This window comes from Acomys minous, assembly GCF_964271855.1.
Source record: "Acomys minous genome assembly, chromosome: 3".
NCBI classification, from domain to species: domain Eukaryota; kingdom Metazoa; phylum Chordata; class Mammalia; order Rodentia; family Muridae; genus Acomys; species Acomys minous.
In genome coordinates this window covers 9840979-9859347 of record NC_140485.1, presented here as the reverse complement: position 1 = coordinate 9859347, position 18369 = coordinate 9840979, and the positions used below count along the sequence as shown (strand labels likewise).

Sequence of the window (18369 nt, the reverse complement as noted above, 5' to 3'; positions counted from 1 at the left end):
ACAAGGGAAGTCTTTTTCACAGGCCATGGCTCTCCATTCTTATTTCAGCTTGATAGTGCCTTAGGCCTGCATCCAGACATGTCTGATGAGATTAAAGTGCATAGTAAACGAAGGAGTCATCAGCTAGTCCTCCTAGTACTCAGGAGGCAGAGACAGGGAGATCGCTTTGAGTTCTAGGCTGGCCTGCTGTACATAGTAAGTGTCAGGCCAGACAGGGAAGAATCACCTTATGTTAACTTGTGACGAGTCTGGATAATTTCCCTTCATTCCATTGAAAATATTCCACCCTTCACGATTCCCTGCATTTTTAGTGTATAATCATTATTTTAATTCCCCCCCCCCCTCAGAATTTCTTAAAGACAAAAAAAAAATCTGTCCATATACAATTTGCATATAATTAAAGACCTGATTTTTAGGGTGAGCATCTGAAAGATTTAACTAATTAATGAGAAAACTAAGTTAATACCAGTTCCTAACATTTGAAGAATAGATTATAAAAAATGGGAAAATAAGTACATATTTAGATGTGAACAAATTTGATTAATAAACTAGACATCCACAGAGCCATAAGCCTTGCGTCTTACAGCTGAACTAAAACCATTTGAATTTCTACAGGATGAAGCTCTCTAAATAAGCACATAACATTTAATCGATAATACCTCAAAGATACATCTTTCCAGAGAATTGAATAATCCCAGGCAAGCATGTTATATCATGCCTCAGGAATAACCAATAAAGTTGCTCTCCCCCTTTGCTCCACTTCTAAGCTGATCTGAACTGTCATGGTCCAGCACAGTTCCTGGTATATGATAGAGACAGAAGAAGTGTTTGGTGGGAGAATTCACAAATCTAGCAAACACCCTGGATGACCCAACCTCTTGTTACAAACCCACAGCTGAATCACCTGCAGGAGCCAGACTGTTTCCCTGGAGAAGAAGAAAACAGAAATGGAGTGAGGTCCATCTGGGTAGGCAGGTAGGAGGGGGAAGAAGTCCCGGTGGCCTACAGCTTTGTCCTCACCTCGGACCACATTTGGGCTATGGCAGCTCTATAATTAGACCATGCTCCCTTGGCAAGGCTCTCTAGGAAGTGAGCGTCAGTGGTTTCTGGTGCCCACAGGGCTACACAGATGCATTGTAACAGTGCAAGGAAACACTGTCAAGACTCAGCTGACTCTGAAGGCCTGGCTGGGGAGCTGTTAACAAAGCAGTACATACATATGAGGGAACCTTTCCATTGTTTTCACCAACCTTGAGTCAACATGAGAACGGAGATGGTGTTCTAGTCACTAAAGGTAGGCAGCATCTGATTTGACGAATTTAGAGCCATTGGGTTTTTATTTTGTCATGGATTTGATGCTTTGGGCATTTTCAATAGGCTTTTTAAAAAAAAAACACACACATTGCATCAGATAAGAGCATGTACTACTGTTGTAAAGGACCTGAGTTCAGTTCCTAGCACCTATATATAACTCCATCACCAAGAGGCTCCAATGCCTGTGGCATTCACAGGCACCTGCACATATGTACACTACACACACACACACACACACACACACACACACACACACACACACACACAATTTTAAAATAATATACTTTTTAGATGTTTAAAACCACATTGCATTGATATGCCAGACTGAATAGACTGAGAGCTCTTCTGAAATTCTCATCTTACTCCACAAAACCATTATACAGAGAGAGAGAGAGAGAGAGAGAGAGAGAGAGAGAGAGAGAGAGAGAGAGAGAGAGAACAAACAGCTAAGGTCTTATATCCATTAGCTTTTGCTATATAACACTCTACCCTGAATTTGGTAACTTAAAACCGTAAACGCATATTATTCTTCATGATTCTCTTAAATCTCAGCTGGGATGGCTCACCTGGTCTTTCATGGGCCTCAATCTCAAGCTGAGGCTTGTCGCTTGGCAAACTGATTGGCATGGAACATATGGCCCCAGCCCTATGTGTCTCTAATGCAGCAAGCAGGTCCTGGCTTCTTAGCATACTCCAAAGAGCAGCTGACACAGGCAGTAGTAAAGCACCCGTGGTGTGAGCTCTATGCTCGTTGTTCCTTTGTCCATCGTAAAGAGCACAGCCAAGCTCACAGTGAGGCAGGAGCATTGTCAAGCTTAAAGATTATACACCGCGCACACCTGCTTGTGGCAGGGTCAGCGAGAAAGGAAGATGTAGACATCTCGACCGCCATTCTACCACAGTGCAAACCACAGAAGTGTACCCAGACTTACAGGAAGGCACAGTCAGACCTGGGGTGCAGGCTTCATCCTGAATCTAGCACTAGCCACAGTACCACAGGCTCCTTTCTAAAATTTCAAGGGTAGGATCACATTCCCTTTAAAATCTATTCATAGGCACATGGGATAGAGAGATTTCTAGAAGGTAAAAGTATTGACTTTAAGTGTTGAGAAGACTCCGCTATCTTGATTGGTACAGGCAACCAAGCAGGGCCAGCCCAGCCTCAGGCCTCGGCCTCTGAGCAAGCATTCTGTGTGATCTGGCTTGCCTTCTGGGATCCCCCTTTCGAAAGCAGAATCCCAGCTCTGGCCTGGGTCTTTGTGCCCTCCATTCCATAGGGGGGATACTGAATCAGTGCCAGAGCTTCCTTGGCCCTACGGGATACCTCCTCCTGCTTAAAGCGGGACTTGGATAGTTGGTGCCCGGTGTCCTAGTTTACTTTGCTACTGCTGTGGTAAACACCAAGACCAAAAACAACATGGTGAGGAAAGAGTTTCTTACACCTTATACTTGACAGTCCATCATGACAGCCTGGATATGAGCTCAAGGCTGGAGCCTGGAGGCAGGAACTGAAGCAGAGACCTTGGTGGCTTAGTGGCTTGCTTTCCCTGGCTTGCTCGGTTATCTTTCTCACACATCTCACACCCACCTGCCCAGGGATGGTACCGCCTACACCTCCTACAAGAAAGTGTCTGCACAGATATTCCCACAAGCCAATATGTGCCAGCCGGGCAACTCCCCAACTGGAATTCCCTTTCCTGGGTGACTCTAGTTTCTGTCAATCACTAACCAGAACATGGACACACTTATTAGTGCTTCCTCAAGCTGGGTCCTGGAAAGTGAGTATAGGTCAGCAGTTCTCAACCTGATGGTCACAACCCTTTTGGGGTTGCCTAGCCCCATCAGAGAGCACAGATATTTACATTATGGCTCATAACAATAGCAAAATTACAGTTATGAAGTAGCAAAAAAATTAATTTTATGATATGGATGAGGCTCCTCCACAACATGAGGAACTGTACTTTAAAAGTCACAGCATTAGAGTGGTTGAGAACCACTGGCCTAGCTAATCACTCTGTTTTCTTTTTTCTTAAATTTTTTTTTGAAAATTTCATACACAAATACTATATTTCCACTTCTCCATCGCCCCCCTCCAACTTTTCCAGTGTCCTCCTCCTGTCAACCTCATGGCCTCCTCTCCTCTTCTTCCTTTGTCATTATGGAGAGAGAGAGAGAGAGAGAGAGAGAGAGAGAGAGAGAGAGAGAGAGAGAGAGAGAACCTGCCAAATCCATTTACTGTTATTCACGTGTGCATGTGTTTGGTACTGACCTCTTAAGACTGGATAACCTATCAGTAAGCTCATCCCCAAAGAAGGCAGATTCTCCATCTCTCAGCAGCCATTGATTGCTCTTTATCCAGGGGCGCATCTTGTGAGATTTCTCCTGTCTGTGTTGGCCTGTCAAGTGGTGTTGTCCTTCTGCACATCTTGTTTAGGCAACCATGTTGTTGAGATATCCCGCTTCCACTAGATACTGCCACATCCAGACACTGTCTAGCAGCAAGCATCCTGGTCCTCTGGCTTTTGCAATCTTTTCACCCCTTCTTCTGCAATTTTCTCTAAAGTGGGTGTGGCCAAAATGCAGAGAATCATTCTATCTTCGCTCCTAGCAATAAAGAAAGCACAACTTAAAACATCACCAATAATCCGTACTCCATAACATTTATTCAGAGTGCAACTTCCAGGGGATGCAGAGCTCCAGTGTGACCAAAGAAGAGTGAGTGGAGCCCCCTGGTGGCCAGCCACAGCCCTTAGCAAATTAGGTCTGGCCTCAAATTTGAATACCCAAGGGCACAGCCTCATGAGAGCTAGCTTTATTATCTGACCGGTCTATGTTTGTCTACCTAACCCTAAGGAGGACTCTAGAAAATACAAAAGTTTTCACCTTATAGTTTCATTAATGTTTAATATCATGGGAAAAGATTCTTTTTGGAAAACTGGCTTTCCATCCTTGTAAGCATGTCTTGTACGTTAATCTTAGAGTTGAAAGGGTGGTTTCAGCTCATTTTTTAACTAACAGAACATAAAAGAAGTGGGTCCGGGAAAAATTACCTCTCTGTTTTCAGTGCCAGCAATGGAGAAAACACAACTTGAAAACGCCGCTAATAATCTACACAGTTTTAAGATCAAAGCAACACAGAAGGATTGGAGATAAATCATCAACATGCTGGCTTCCATTTTACCAGCTGGCCCAGAAGCATTAGAAAAGATGCAGAGTTGGGCAGCCCCTCCTCCAGGAGCCAACGCGAATTCACCATCCTTCATCTCTTGTAAAGCATCGCCTGAGACTCTAAGTGAGGTCACTCCCATGCCCTAAAGTAAACATCCTCCTGATACGTTCTGCCACCACAAGCGGAGATTCCTCAGCTATTAGTCAGACTGCACAGAAGGTTCTGTCGGTTCCCAGCCAGGACCGTGACATTCCTGCCTTCTTGAAACATGATGTGACTGTGTCATCAACTCCCAGGGTTGTCTTCGGGGTCCCCTAACAGACTGAAGCATGTGTCTGATGGTCTTTCCTCTGCCGGGACAGTTCCTAAAGAGTTGTTGCTTTTTTTTTTTTTTTTTTTTTGATGCTTGGTTTAAATTAGAGGTATGGATTTTAAAGCAACCCTTTTAAATGAAGTAACTATTTACTTCCTTCCTGCTGTTTGCACGGAATTGGTCATCATCACTCTCACGCACCACAAGAACAGAGGGCAGTCGACCTTCATACCCACACAGCCTCATGGGATGGGGTCTCCCTGGTAGATTTTTGAGTGCCTCTTTGCGGTGCCCAATGCTGTCACTCCTAGAACGCCCATCTCCGTCCCCATCTTCCTGAGCACTAAGAACAAGTGTGTCCCCAGAGTAACAGATTCTGGGGTCCAAAAGTCATTTTCTTTATCCCCCAGCTCTTCTCTCCCAAGGAGTACTTGCTCTTCATTCATGTGTGAAGATAATTAGTGTGTCCTTTATTCTTTTATCTGCCCCAAATGGAGAACTGTTGCTCTTCCCTTTGGAACCCCACCAGTGGCATTCTTGAACTTATTTTTAGATGTGTGGAAGTTTTCCAGACAAAATTGATGCCCCTCACAGATAAAAATAAATAAATAAATAAATAAATAAATAAATAAATACGCCCAGTACGATTTTCCTTGGTACAAGGAAACAGAGTGTTTTAATATGGAAGAAGTGTAGCCATATGCCTGGGTGCAGTATGGCTTCTTTTAATCTGGAAAAAGGAAACAAGCATTGTTGATAATAATATGCAGATGTCCGGCTGCAAATTAGGACATCTTGCTAATTAGCTATATTGTTAGTGTGTTTTCAGGAGAGAGACTACAGTGACGTTAATTGTAATCTCTGTTGTTCGTTGTTCAAAGCCTATGAGACCAAATGCATTTCTAATAATATCTCCTTTAATATCTTCAATAGAAGATTCTTAGATTCTTTTCCCCCCCTAGAATCCCACATTAAAGCCACATTAGGAGTAATGAGGTCTACAGCCTGAGCCTAATTAAAACAAAATCTGACAAGACATAGCAATCATTATCATTAACGAGTACTTATTTGGTGCCCCCCCACCCCCTTAGCAGTTGGCATTGGAGGATGGGGCTCAGAGATTGTAGATACAGCCTTTTTTGCCCCCAGAAATTTGTCATGCAATCTGACTCTGAGAAGTCGGCCTGATCATTTTAATCTGGGAATAGTTTCTGCAGCCGTAAATAGAAAAAGCACTAAAACTTTCCTAGCCAGCCAGTTGCTTACTAGTGTGTGCCTCTCCTGGAGGCTCAGGGAGGGCCCACAGCAGCAGTGTTCTTCACGCAGCAGCCCTTGGCTGATGCTTGCGGAATGGAGCAGATGCTATTTGCAGTCGGGGATAACAATGCTTAGGTCATTTTTCCAAAAAGCTGGATCCACTGCCCTTTTCCTCAGCCTGATCCTTCCTACTATAATTATCTTTCCTTCTAGATGCTCATCATCTCAATCTGTCCTACGGTATAATTGCCCAAAGAACCTTATTCTTTCTCTCTTGGATTCCTGGATACCAAATGACCAACTGGGACACTCTGGCCTCTCTGACCACTGTGGCCATTGATGTGGTTGTGGAAGTCCACCTTGGCCACAAGGAAATCATAGCAAGCAGCCTGAGCCACACAGTATCAGAATGCCGTGCCTGAACAGCCTTGGCCTTGGACCTATGATACCCCCAGCATAAAGGGACACAATAAAAATTGTCTCAGAAAATAGGCTAGTTCATCTCAGGGTAGCTGTCCCACAGGTCAGCAGGACCGGGTTATGACAGCAAAGGGAGATAGAAGAAACAGGAGGTTGAGGAATTCCAATCAGCCTCCAACTGGTCTACAGAATGCCACCAGAGAAGTGGCACCTAGTGGAAAAGTCACAAGACAAGCTGGTATTTACAGTAATCCTCCTGTGCTATAATGGGGGCCACAGAGGGGACCCTTCCTGCTCTGGAACTCTTTGGTGTTATATGGCAGGCTCTGGCCACGCAGCACTTCCATCTTCCTGGCTCACTCTCCTCCCACGTTCCTATTCTCTTCACCTGTTTCACTCTTACTTCCTTTTGATCTCAGTTCACAAGTCCACCCCCCCCTTCAGAGCTTGACCGTTGCTACTTCAAATAATGACCGTTCTTTTCCTGGCAGTATTCTTTATAGGTACCATTATGTGCTCATGCATTTTCAGACTCAGTGTGTACCAGCCATGTAGTTTTACACTTGTTATCTGTTGTTTTTGTTTTTGTTTTTGATGCCCAAATTGTATAATCTCACTGGGAGTCCCCAAGTCAGCTCCTGGTTTTTTGTTTTTCAAGAGAACCCCATTAGGCACTGGAAATGTCCTTGCTATCTGTCACAGCAAAATATTCCAAGCTCATGTGCACTCTCTATGGCCAAGCTCTTAGCTCAGCCATTTGTCCAAAGAGAGGTTTATTTAAATTTTAAAAAAAAAACCCTAGAACATTATTAAGAACACTCTAGTACAAATTAAAGGAGATACTGTATACAAGAAGCAAAATTTGAGAAATATAATGTGTAAATATAGAAACAATGAGGATTCAGTAAATACATATAGAGAATTGCAGATTTGGAATGGGGTGTCATGAGAGGGTTCAGGGTTCTCTATAACTGGCTGGTGTAAAGCTCTCTGCCATCTTAATGCTCTGCCAATAATTCTGCCATCTAAGGTTTGAGTTCAATCACAGTGATCGGAAACTCAACACAGTTAATTAATTAAATAGGTTTTTACTATTTAGAATAGCATATTCTAACCATGGTTTCCCCTCCATTTGATTATTTTATCTTATTTATTATTAGTATTTTATTTTATTAGTATATAACATTTGTGTATTCTTACAAAATTCAGTATGATAATTTGAAATATGTATGAAGTATGTGATAAACTCCAGATAACTAGTTTCAAACATTTGTTACTTATATATCTGTGTTTTAGGAATCTTTGAACTCTTCTAGTTATTTTGAAACATATGACAAGTTGTTGAAGACTATTGTTCCCCTCCTGTACTATAAAACAACAGACCGAGTTTGTCACCTCAGCTGTATTTATGTACCCATTATCCAACCTCCCCTTGTACTCACTCCCTAGCCTCCCCAGTCTCTGCAAACTAGTACATACATGACTTCATTGAGATTAATCATTTTTAAGTTCTACAAATGAGCAACAACAGGCAGCGTTTGTCATGCTGTGCTTAGCTAATTTTAGTTAACACAGTTCCGTACTCCATCAATATTACTATAAATGACAGGTGACAAGCCAACTGCATGGTCCTGGCATAAAAGCTGACACATAAACCAATAAAGCAGAGCATCTAACTCTTAAATAATTGTCACATCTCTACAAATACAGTAGATCTTACTGAAGGGAGCAGTGCTGCTGGTACTGCTACTATAGCATTATTGTGCTGGCTATTTCCATATCAACTTGACACAAGCTAGAGTTATGAAAGAAGAGAGAGCATCAACTGAAAAAAATGCCTCCATAAAATCCAGCTCTAGGGCTGGGTATGGTCTCTCAGGCCTTTAATGCCAGCACTTACTTGAGAAATAGCTAGGCAAAATCTCTGTGAGTTTCAGGCCAGCCTGGTCTACAAAGTAAGATCCTGGGCAGCCAGGGCTGTCACCCGGAGAAACCCTGTCTCAAAACAAAACAAAAATCCAGCAATAGGGCATTTTTAAAATAAACCCTTGCATTCCCAAGTTGCTTTGGTCGTGGTGTTTCATCACAGCAACAGTAACCCTAATTAGGACAAATATCAATGATAGTGACAATGATAATGGAAAGACATTGAGGGAGTCAGCAGTTGAGGACTGATGTGATGAGACCAACAGTGCTATCAGTTTTTTATATAGGCAAAAGTGGAAGAGAGAAGGGCACGTGGTATATTGAATCTGCTTCCTTGTTAGCAGTTCAAGCCCTCACCTCTGCTTAACCCTAACTGGACAGTCTGTGTCACCTGATCACCACTCAGCTGAATAAAGTTTGGGAAATATAGTTCTATGCAGCTATCTCCTCACCTGAAGCAAAAACCAAATAAGAAAAAGATAGGAAGGATCATTGAGTAGACAATTGCAATGTCAACTACAGTATTGCTATCCATAGCAAAACACTAACCTGTAAGAGCGTGATGTTTTTATAGCATCCTCTTTTAAATCTGAATACTTGTAGGATAATGAAGGGGTTCCTATGCACAAAGATGGGATGGATGAAGGTACAGCTAGCTAATTTGGCCCATCTGATCACCTTCCTCAATGTCGGTAGTCCCGTTTTCATATTCAGTGGGAGTAACAGCTCTACCATTAGGACCACAGAGGGAGCATGGCTACTGAGGCTGTGCTACAGCATTGCTAATGGAGGTCACAGATTAAAGACAGACTGTGGAGAAAGGAACATGTTCTCATACCAAGCAGGCAAGCCCTTTGTGTCACTTGCTGATAAAAACGCATCCTATGGCATTTCAGAAGGAACGCAGGTTTCTTGTCTTAAATTCCTGAACATCTCGAAGCTACCATCTCCAGAAAATAGTGTTTGCTTGTCTAAGTAAAACATTGTTTTTCACCTGTCCTGTGACTCTTTACCTGATTATAGTAATTTAAGTGAGGCATCCAATGAGCAAGTGTGATGAAAGCCAGAGTCTTGTTATCAACTAGACTCTGCAAGGAATATATGACCCATGTTCCTTTAAGAAATTATGAAGAAAGGCCTTTGCCTGCACTGTTAGTGGATATCTATCATCTTTCTGTCCCAGATCATCAAAATAATGGGTACCCTCATATTTTTTTATTGATGGAGTAAAACTCTATTTAACCTTAGAGGGACAATTCTTAAATTATCTTCCCCTATCCCAAGGTTTCCAGTTTTTGAACAGCTTGGAACATAGTACACTAGGATGTCAAGGTAACTACATTCAGAAGAGGTGCAAACGTAATTCAGATACGCAGGAATTGTGTATAGCATTTCATTATTAATTCTCATCTTTCAAATACTTTACAAACGTTGAGCCAGTATCTGTGGGCCAGGGTGGCTGAGGAATGGTGGAGCAATGCCACAGTTTTGTGCAAGACTCAATGCAAAACATACTTGAACCCCAGTCTTCAAACTCTTCCCAGCAGAAGTACTTGTGGCCTGGATTGCTCAGCCAATGGTCCTAACTTTGCCCTTCTCTTTTATTGTGTAGATACAGCCCAACTCATGACCATCCTACTGGAAAAGTATAGGACTGTGATTATCTGCTGCTGTGCTTTGTATAGAGGGGCACTGAGCCATAGAAAGTTGAAGGAGTTTGTTTGGGTTGAAGCAAAGCCAGGAATCACTCTATGGCAGCGAATTCAAGAGTCAGAAGGGGGAAAATCAATTAAATTCAGTCCTTTTCTTTCAAACATCTAAGCCAATGTTAACTAGCCACATATGTACATTTCCAAGCTCTTCAGAAACACAAAATTTAGTAGTAAAAAGAATGTTTTGTTGCGTGTGTGTGTGGGTATGGATGTGTGCATGCACGTGCGTGCATATCGCAGTGCTGGGAATTGAACCTAGGACCTTAAGCATGCTAGGAAAATGCTCTACCACTGAGCTACACCACCAGCACAAAGAGCTTTGCTTTTCATCTAGTTAAGAACATGTTTAGTTGATATAATAAAGCTGGGGCCTGAATTATAAAAATCTTTAAAACTTTTGGAAAACAAATACCAAGCCCCTTATGTGCTTAGGTGCCTCAGTCCTCAACAAGAAATTCTCCAGGAGAATCCAACTGTACTTCTAACACTATCAGGGAGAACCCAACTGTACTCCCAAAAACACCATCAGGGACGTGTTGGGGATAGACGTCCAGTGATAAAAGCAGAGAAACAACTATATTCAGGTACTTTTTGTGGTGGTTGCATCAGAGAGATCTTATTAGAAATCTCTGTTTTCATCTCTTCTCTTCTTTTCCTACCTCCCTTCCTCTTTCTTCCTCTCCCTCTCCCTTCTCTATTGCTCTTTCTCGCCATCCCCCCCCTCAACTCAACCAAACAATAATACATTTAGAGTTCATTGTATTGAGCAATGCCTCAGAAGACTAGGCCAACTACAGCCATGCCAGGAAACAGAAACCATGGCAAAGAGGTGACTGGGAAAGATAACAAAGACACTGGCTAGCCCACATCTCTCGAGTAAAAGGGAAAGGCAAGTCAAAACATGAAAGCAGCCTCTCACTTCACACTTCAGAGATGACAGTTACGCTCCCCAAGTTCCTCTTTGCCACTTCAAACACTGACAAAGGTGGTTTGTGTGTGTTTCAGTCTTGGGATGCTCTTGACCTTGAGTACTCGGAGTCAAGAGTGTTTTGATTCTAGACAGAACTGTTTGGCTGGGTCCACAGCACTGCCGTGGGGGCAGGGAGAGTGTGTGGCGACAGTGTGCTGGAACATAACTCCCAAACCTCAAAACATGCCCAACCATAACAACGGCATTAACTACTGACCCAGAGGCTGGGGAAATTCTAGCTCCACTTCTCCTTCCACCAGTAAACATAAAAACACTATCCCTGAAGGGTCAGAGAATGCCTTCACTAAGTGGTCCAGAGAGAGTGAGAGAACAGAGACAGTTACATTTAAAAAGTTTCCCCAGGGTTAAGTAAATTGAGATATTTTTACTAGGTAAGAAAGACGTTTGACTCACAACTTTAAGAATAAGAACAAGTACATTTCAGAGTTCACTTTTTGTCACTTTTTTTCTCTAGCTCTTCATCCTCCTCTCATGTGGCTTTTCAATTCTTGTCACTACTCAACACACAGGCTTCCTGATTTTATGTTCCTGAAAGTAGCTGTTAGTCCCTCCTCTGTAAGTATGATCTTATTTTCTCTTTGCCATTCCTCTAGATCACGTCAAGGCTTCTCCTTTCCTTGCTCGGATATTATCTCCCATGTCGCATCCTCAGAGATGTTCTCTCGGCCTCCCTGGATAATGTTTCCTCCATCAGCTTGTCTTTCTTTTACTCTTAGTAATCAGTAGGCTCTTGTCTCACTTCTCTATGAACTTTTTGCTTGTTACACATAGGTGTGTATTCCAAAAGAGGACACACCACATGACTACCTCACTTATTAGTATATCTCCTGCCTAGGATGTGGGTGAAATTTATGTATTAGAGAGATGAATAGAAAGATATAAATGAAATGGATATATGTATGAATAAATGGTCAGATGAATAGAGAATAAGTGGATGAACAGAAAGTAATAGGTAGATGAATAGAAGAACAAATAAGAGATACAGCAGGTGAATAGAGAGATGCAATCAATAGTTTGACTTAACATTTTATCCGGTTTATTCATGTGTTTTCCTCCATGGCTCACACAACAGAAAGCAAACTGCACATTAAGATTATAATTAAAGCCATAGTGGTTAACCAGTTGAGGCTGTGAGAAATAAGCATAAGTTAGTTCCAGGTTTAAATGAGTACCACTTTTCCTTCAAAATACCTTTGATGTGCTTTGGGGCTTAGTAAATAGTTTGTAACTCCTGCTGGCCACCGTGGCACATGCCTACATGCCTGTAATGGCAGAGGTAGACAGATCTCTGTGCGTTCAAGGCAGAGAGCTCACAGGGAAACCCTGTCTCATGAAACAAACAAAAAAAAAAGTTCATAAATCCCAAGAAAATTCCTAAGTGGTAAACTGGGAGATATTTCTTGCCTTGGCCTTTTAAAAATGGAGAAACTAAACCATGTGCTAGGAAACTGAAACCATGTACTACGGGAATACTATGCTGGCTAGGATGATTTGGATGAAATCTGAATGAGAATGTTCCCTATCGACTTATACATTTGAGTGTTTAATCATCAGTTGGTAGACCCTTTAAGGAAAGATTAGGAGGCATGGTCTTGTTGGTGTAGGCGTGGCCTTGTAAGAGGCGGGTCCCTGGGAGTGGGCTTCAAGGCTTTAAAAGCCCATGCTAGCCTCAGTGTCTCTCTCTTTCTCTGCCTGGAGCATGTGATTAGCATGTAAAAAAAAAAAAATCTCAGCTGCTGCTACAGCACCATATTTGTCTGCTTCCCACCACGATGGTGATGGACTAACCCTCTGAAACTATAATCAAGCCCCCCAGTTAAATGCTTTATTTTATAAAAGTTGCCTTGGTCATGGTGTCTCTTCCCAGCAATAGGACAGTGACTAAGCTGCTGGCTTAACTCCAGCCACTGAAATGAATTGATCTTGTCCCTTAATTTAATGGACACTTAAGAGTGACACCTTTTGAGTATTTGTTCATTACTCTTCTGTTTGTTTGTCTGTTTTAGAGTAACCTCAACCTGGAGGGTGACTCCACATCAGAAACCGGCTTTCCTTTGTCCAAAGAAGACCCAGAGGAGCACCAGGTTGTCCACCAACCCTACCCCAGACAGCGATTCCCTCAAGACACTGGGCATCCTTCGCTGCAAAGAGATGGCCCCAGATCCTTTCTCCTTGACCTACCAAACTTTCCAGATCTCTCCAAGGCAGATATCAATGGACAGAATCCAAATATTCAGGTAATTGTCAGCAGCTAGCAACAGAAAGAAAACAGTTCATCTTTTGTTTCCCACCCTGATTCTAATTAGCCTTGCAACCTTCCCCCCTCGTCCTTCTCAATCCCTCTCTGACTTCTGCTGAGGGCTGTATTAGTCCCATAAAGACAGTGTTGCAAAACCCTTGATTTTTGAGACACTGGGGTATAAAAACAATGCACCCTGAAATGGATGAAATGTTGTAGCTCTAGGAAAAGGCTAGCATGGCTTGTGGCCAGACCAGGTAACCCACGTTCTGTCTTCAAAGCATTCAAGAAGGTTCTCCCCTGAAGTGCCTTGCTAGCTTCCCTTCAACACCAGAAATTCCTTCAGGAGAGGACAACTTCCTAAAGAATAAATGACTAAGAAACAAATAAAAAGGAAGGTGAAAATGGAACTTTCTAGAAGAGAGGTCAATATATTTTATTAATATGGGATTTTAATGAAGCCACGGAAATGGGACACCAGGAAGGGATTATTGGACTCAGAAATAATAGCAGTCATCCACACTACAAGGGAAATGTGGCTTTGGTCTGCCCCTCCAAGCATCCTCAGGGAAGAGAAGCCATGCCATTCTCCCAGCAGCAGCTGTTCATGGGGTCACTATGTGGTTCATCAAGGCTACATGACTAGTAAACTGAAGTTACAGTGCTCAGCTCCAGTGTTTCCAACTCCTAGGAATACCCACCCACCAACCTGTGTTTCAAGGACAAACTCCTGATGGTGAATATGGCTTGTCCATTCTCTTTCTTCCTGAAGATGGTTCTCATGACCATCCAGAAAGGCCCTGGGCAACCTCACTCCTGTCTTGATGTGCCTGTACCCACATGTCTATGCTCTGCTCTGATCTCTTTCATGTGTGTAAGGACAGCTTTTTCATATTTTATCCTCACATCAAATTCCTATTTGCTTGTGCAGCAGCAGAAACTGCCTCAACTTGGACTCAGAGCATTCTGAATTAGGTGGTTCGCTCCCATCCCCAAAGATGGTATCATGTGTGAGGTAGTGCTCTCGCCTCAAAGGTCCTTAGACCATGGCCAATCTTAATCCCCATGGCTAGCATTTAATCCCAGAGGCAGGAACTCAGGGAGGGTCTTTATGCTGCTGCCTGAACTGACGCCTTGGTGAACCACATAGCGACCCCCTGAACAGTTGCTGCTGGGAGAGTGGTATGGCTTCACCTTCATGAGACTACTTGGAGGAGCAGAACCAAAATCACATTTCTCTTGTAATGTGGATGGATACTAACATTTTTGAATCCAATAATCCCTTACCTGTTCCAAGGAACATTTCTGATAAGTGTTACATAGTCTAATGATTTATTGGAAAAGCAGGCCTTTTGCTCTCAATGGAATTGGACACATGGCTATGAAAGAGCAGTGGCCCTACCTGGGGGAGGGACAAACTGGCAGAGTAAGGACAGGTGGCTCCATGCCACTGCTCGACACTGCTCACTATTGTATCTTTATCTATGCAAATTTTTCACTTTTTATAGATTCTATGCTTCCTAGGCTCAGTGGCCCTCACCTCAAAGGTCCTTAGGCCAATCTTAATCCCAGTGGCCAGCATTTAATCCCTGAGGGAGGGAGACAGGGAGGGTCTTCATGCTGCTGCCTGAACTACTGGAGAAGTGGATTCGAGAACTGCTCATGTAAAGCTAGGAAATCCAGGAGAATGCTGGATTTAGGAGAAAGGGACGCTGTGGGCTTTTAAGCTGGCCCCGTACCATTGTACACCAGTAAGAAGTTGAGCTTGGAGCCAAACTGCTTGTGTCCCTTTACTTTCTCCATCAGCCTGAGAATGCTCAATCCCTATCCGGGCACCGCTGGGACCTTTGATATACACCACCTGAGTGTTAAGGAGGGACAGTGTGGTGCAAAGGCTTTGAGGGTTGCAGGCTAAACCTGGGGAAAGCTGAGCCCACTCCTGACCACATGACGAATCGGTGCAGGCATTAAGTAAAGCAGCCAAGAAAACTAAGGTGTCCTCATGATAAACTGACCTGTTTTCTAGGTTGAAAGTAAGGGACCCTTTCAGACAGTTCCACCTGGGAGAGGAGCTAACCTGTGTGGGGAGAGCTAGGCAGAGGCTTCAGGGAAGGCAGCAGAGAATGGGGCGGGGTAAGCAAAGTCCCCGCCCACCCCGAGCCAAGGCACCTCACACCCCAGGGTTCTCTCTGCAAAGCGCCTTGGACTTTGACAGAATCCTCTTCAGCCATCACAGAAGTGTGGCTATGGATGAGAATCACCCGCCTTTGCGCCACTGAGGCTCTCCGCACCTGGCTCCTGTGGACTCGGAACGAGTCAAAGTCCCAGGCAAAGCTTCTTTTCACTTGCTTCTCTGCTGGTCCAGCGCCAGAGCTAGGGTATCTCCAAGCAGTACTTCTGAAAGGAAGTTTTGCTGGCCATGGTGAGAGGAGGACAGCCATTCCTAGGAAGTCTCTGTGCTTTTCTAGACACCAGAGACCACAACAGCTGTCAAGAGCACAGGTTTTCTTTTCTTTTTTCCTTTTTTAATGAAATACGCTTTAAATTTATTGGTTTGATGCTTGTAGAAAATCTTTCTTTAAATAATTTATTCGTATTACATCCAGATTGTTATCCCTTCACTTGTATCTTCCTGTTCCCCCTCCCTCCTTCCCTCTTTCACCCTATTCCCTTTGCCTGGGCATGTGACAGAAGGGGACCTCCTCCTCTACCATATGATCACAGCCTATCAGGTCTCATCCAGATAACCTGCTTCCCCTACCTCTGAGTGCCTCCAGGCTTCCCCACCAAGGGGAAGTGGTCAAATAGGGGGCACCCGAGTTCATGTCAGAGGCAGTCTCCCCTCTCCACACAACTGTGAAGAATGTGCTGTCCATTTGCTAGATCTGAATAGGGGGTCTAGGTTTACTGCATGCATTGTGCTTGGTTGGTAAGGTAGATTGTGAAGGGTCCCCCCCCCCCCGGGTCCAGATCCACCAGCCACGATGGTCTTCTTGTAGGGTTCCAGGACCCTGTGGGTCCTTCCATCTCCCCACTCTCCCATACCTCTCTCACCTGGAGTCCCAAAAGCAAGTCCCAGCATCTGTCCCAATCCTCTGCTGAGGGAAGACTCTCAGAGGAGATCCATGTTGGGCTAGTGTCCAATTATAAGTGAATATATACCATGTGTATCTTTCTGGGTCTGGGTTAACTCACACAGGATGATCGTTTCTAGTTCCATCCATTTGCCTGCAAATGTCAAGATTTCCTTGTTTTTAATAGCTGAGTAGTATTCCATAGTATAAATGTACCATAGTTTCTTTATCCATTCTTCTACTGAGGGACATTTAGGCTGTTCCAGGTTCTGGCTATTATGAATAAGGCTGCTATGAACATGGTTGAGCATATGTCCTTGTTGTGTGCTGGAGTGTCTTCTGGGTATATTCCAAGGAATGGAATAGCTGGGTCTTGAGGTAGCCCTATTCTCAATTTTCTGAGAAAGCACCAAATTGATTTCCAAAGTGGTTGTACTAGTTTGCATTCTCACCTGCAATGAAGCAATGTACCCCTTTCTCCACGTCCTCGCCAGCATGTGCTGTCACTTGAGTTTTTTATCTTATCCATTCTGATGGCTGTAAGATGGAATCTGAGTTGTTTTACATTTCTCTGATGACTAAGGATGTTGAGCATTTCTTTAAATGTTTCTTAGCCATTTGATATTCCTCTGCTGATAATTCTCTGTTTAGCTCTAAACCCCATTTCTAATTGAGTTATTTGGTTTGGTGGTTTTTAATTTCTTGAGTTCTTTATATATTTTGGATATTAGCCCTTTATCAGATGTAGGGTTGGTAAAGATCCTTTCCCAGTCTGTAGGCTGTCGCTTTGCTCTGTTGACAGTGTCTTCTGCCTTACAGAAGCTTCTCAGCCTCATGTGGTCCCATTTATTAACTGTTGACCCTAAGGCCTGGGCTGTTGGATTTCTGTTCAGAAAGTTGTCTCCTCTGCCAGTGAGTTCAAGGCTCTTCCCCACTTTTTCTTCTAACGGACTTAGTATCTCTGGTTTTATGTTGAGATCTTTAATCCACTTGGACTTGAGTTTTGGAACACAGGTTTTCTATGACTTCAAATATCAGTTATTGGCAGATGGATTTGAGACAATACAACTCCAACATAGAGATGTTGAGTCCAGGCACCCTGCTGCCCACTGTCCAATCCTGTTATTCCATCTGTCTTCCACAGACTGTGCAGAAGAGTCAAACACAGCCAGGGCTTTATTGATCTGTTGGTTTCTTTACCCTAAGAAGAACTGAGCTCCATTTGTGGAGTTTGTTTCTAGAAGGCCACACAAGGTTAGTGTGAGTCAGTCAGAAAGATATTCAAACAAAGGCAGCTACTGCCTCCACGTACCCCAGACTTGTCTGTCTCTCTCTCTCTCTCTCTCTCTCTCTCTCTCTCTCTCTCTCTCTCTCTCTCTCTCTCTCACTCTCCATCTCTCTTTCTGTCTCTGTCTGTTTGTCTCTGTCTCTGTCTCTGTGTCTGTCTGTCTGTCTGTCTGTCTGTCTGTCTGTCTGTCTCTCTCTCTCTCTCTCTCTCTCTCTCTCACTCTCTCTCTCTCTGTGTGTGTGTGTGTGTGTGTGTGTGTGTGTGTGTGTGTAACTGTTCATATACACAGCTTTAGCCTATACAGTCTCATGCACCACTACACTTGAGTACACCAGTTCCCTGGTGGTCCTTTAGAACACAAGGTGCTTCTCAAAGGGGAGTGGATAATGGTTTCCTGGTTGGCAGCCCTCATCTGAGCCTTAGAGCGCTATTCTTTTGTTGAAAGCCACTGGTTCAACCTAGCTCATCCAGCCAAGCACAAAGCCCTGCTGCTTCCCATGGTTCCCTGTGCATTTCTCCTGGCTAATGGCCTGAATCTAGGTGAGGGTGTCAGTGGGTAGGCAGGCATGTGCTGCCAGGGCCTCTGGCCTCCTGTGCTCTCAGCCTAGCAACCTGCCACTTACTCCCATCTGTTAGCCTCAGCTGGAGCCCAGGCGCCTAGCAGGA

General features: G+C 43.7%; 1 protein-coding gene across 1 annotated transcript in view; it reads left to right on the top strand.

The window, feature by feature from the left end:
- Positions 1-18369, top strand: part of ISM1 (isthmin 1) — an 82989-nt gene that overhangs the window by 40892 nt on the left and 23728 nt on the right. The window contains exon 2 of the mRNA XM_084777117.1: positions 13109-13339. Coding sequence (XP_084633243.1) covers positions 13109-13339 — 231 coding nt within the window. The remainder of the gene's footprint in view (positions 1-13108; positions 13340-18369) is intronic.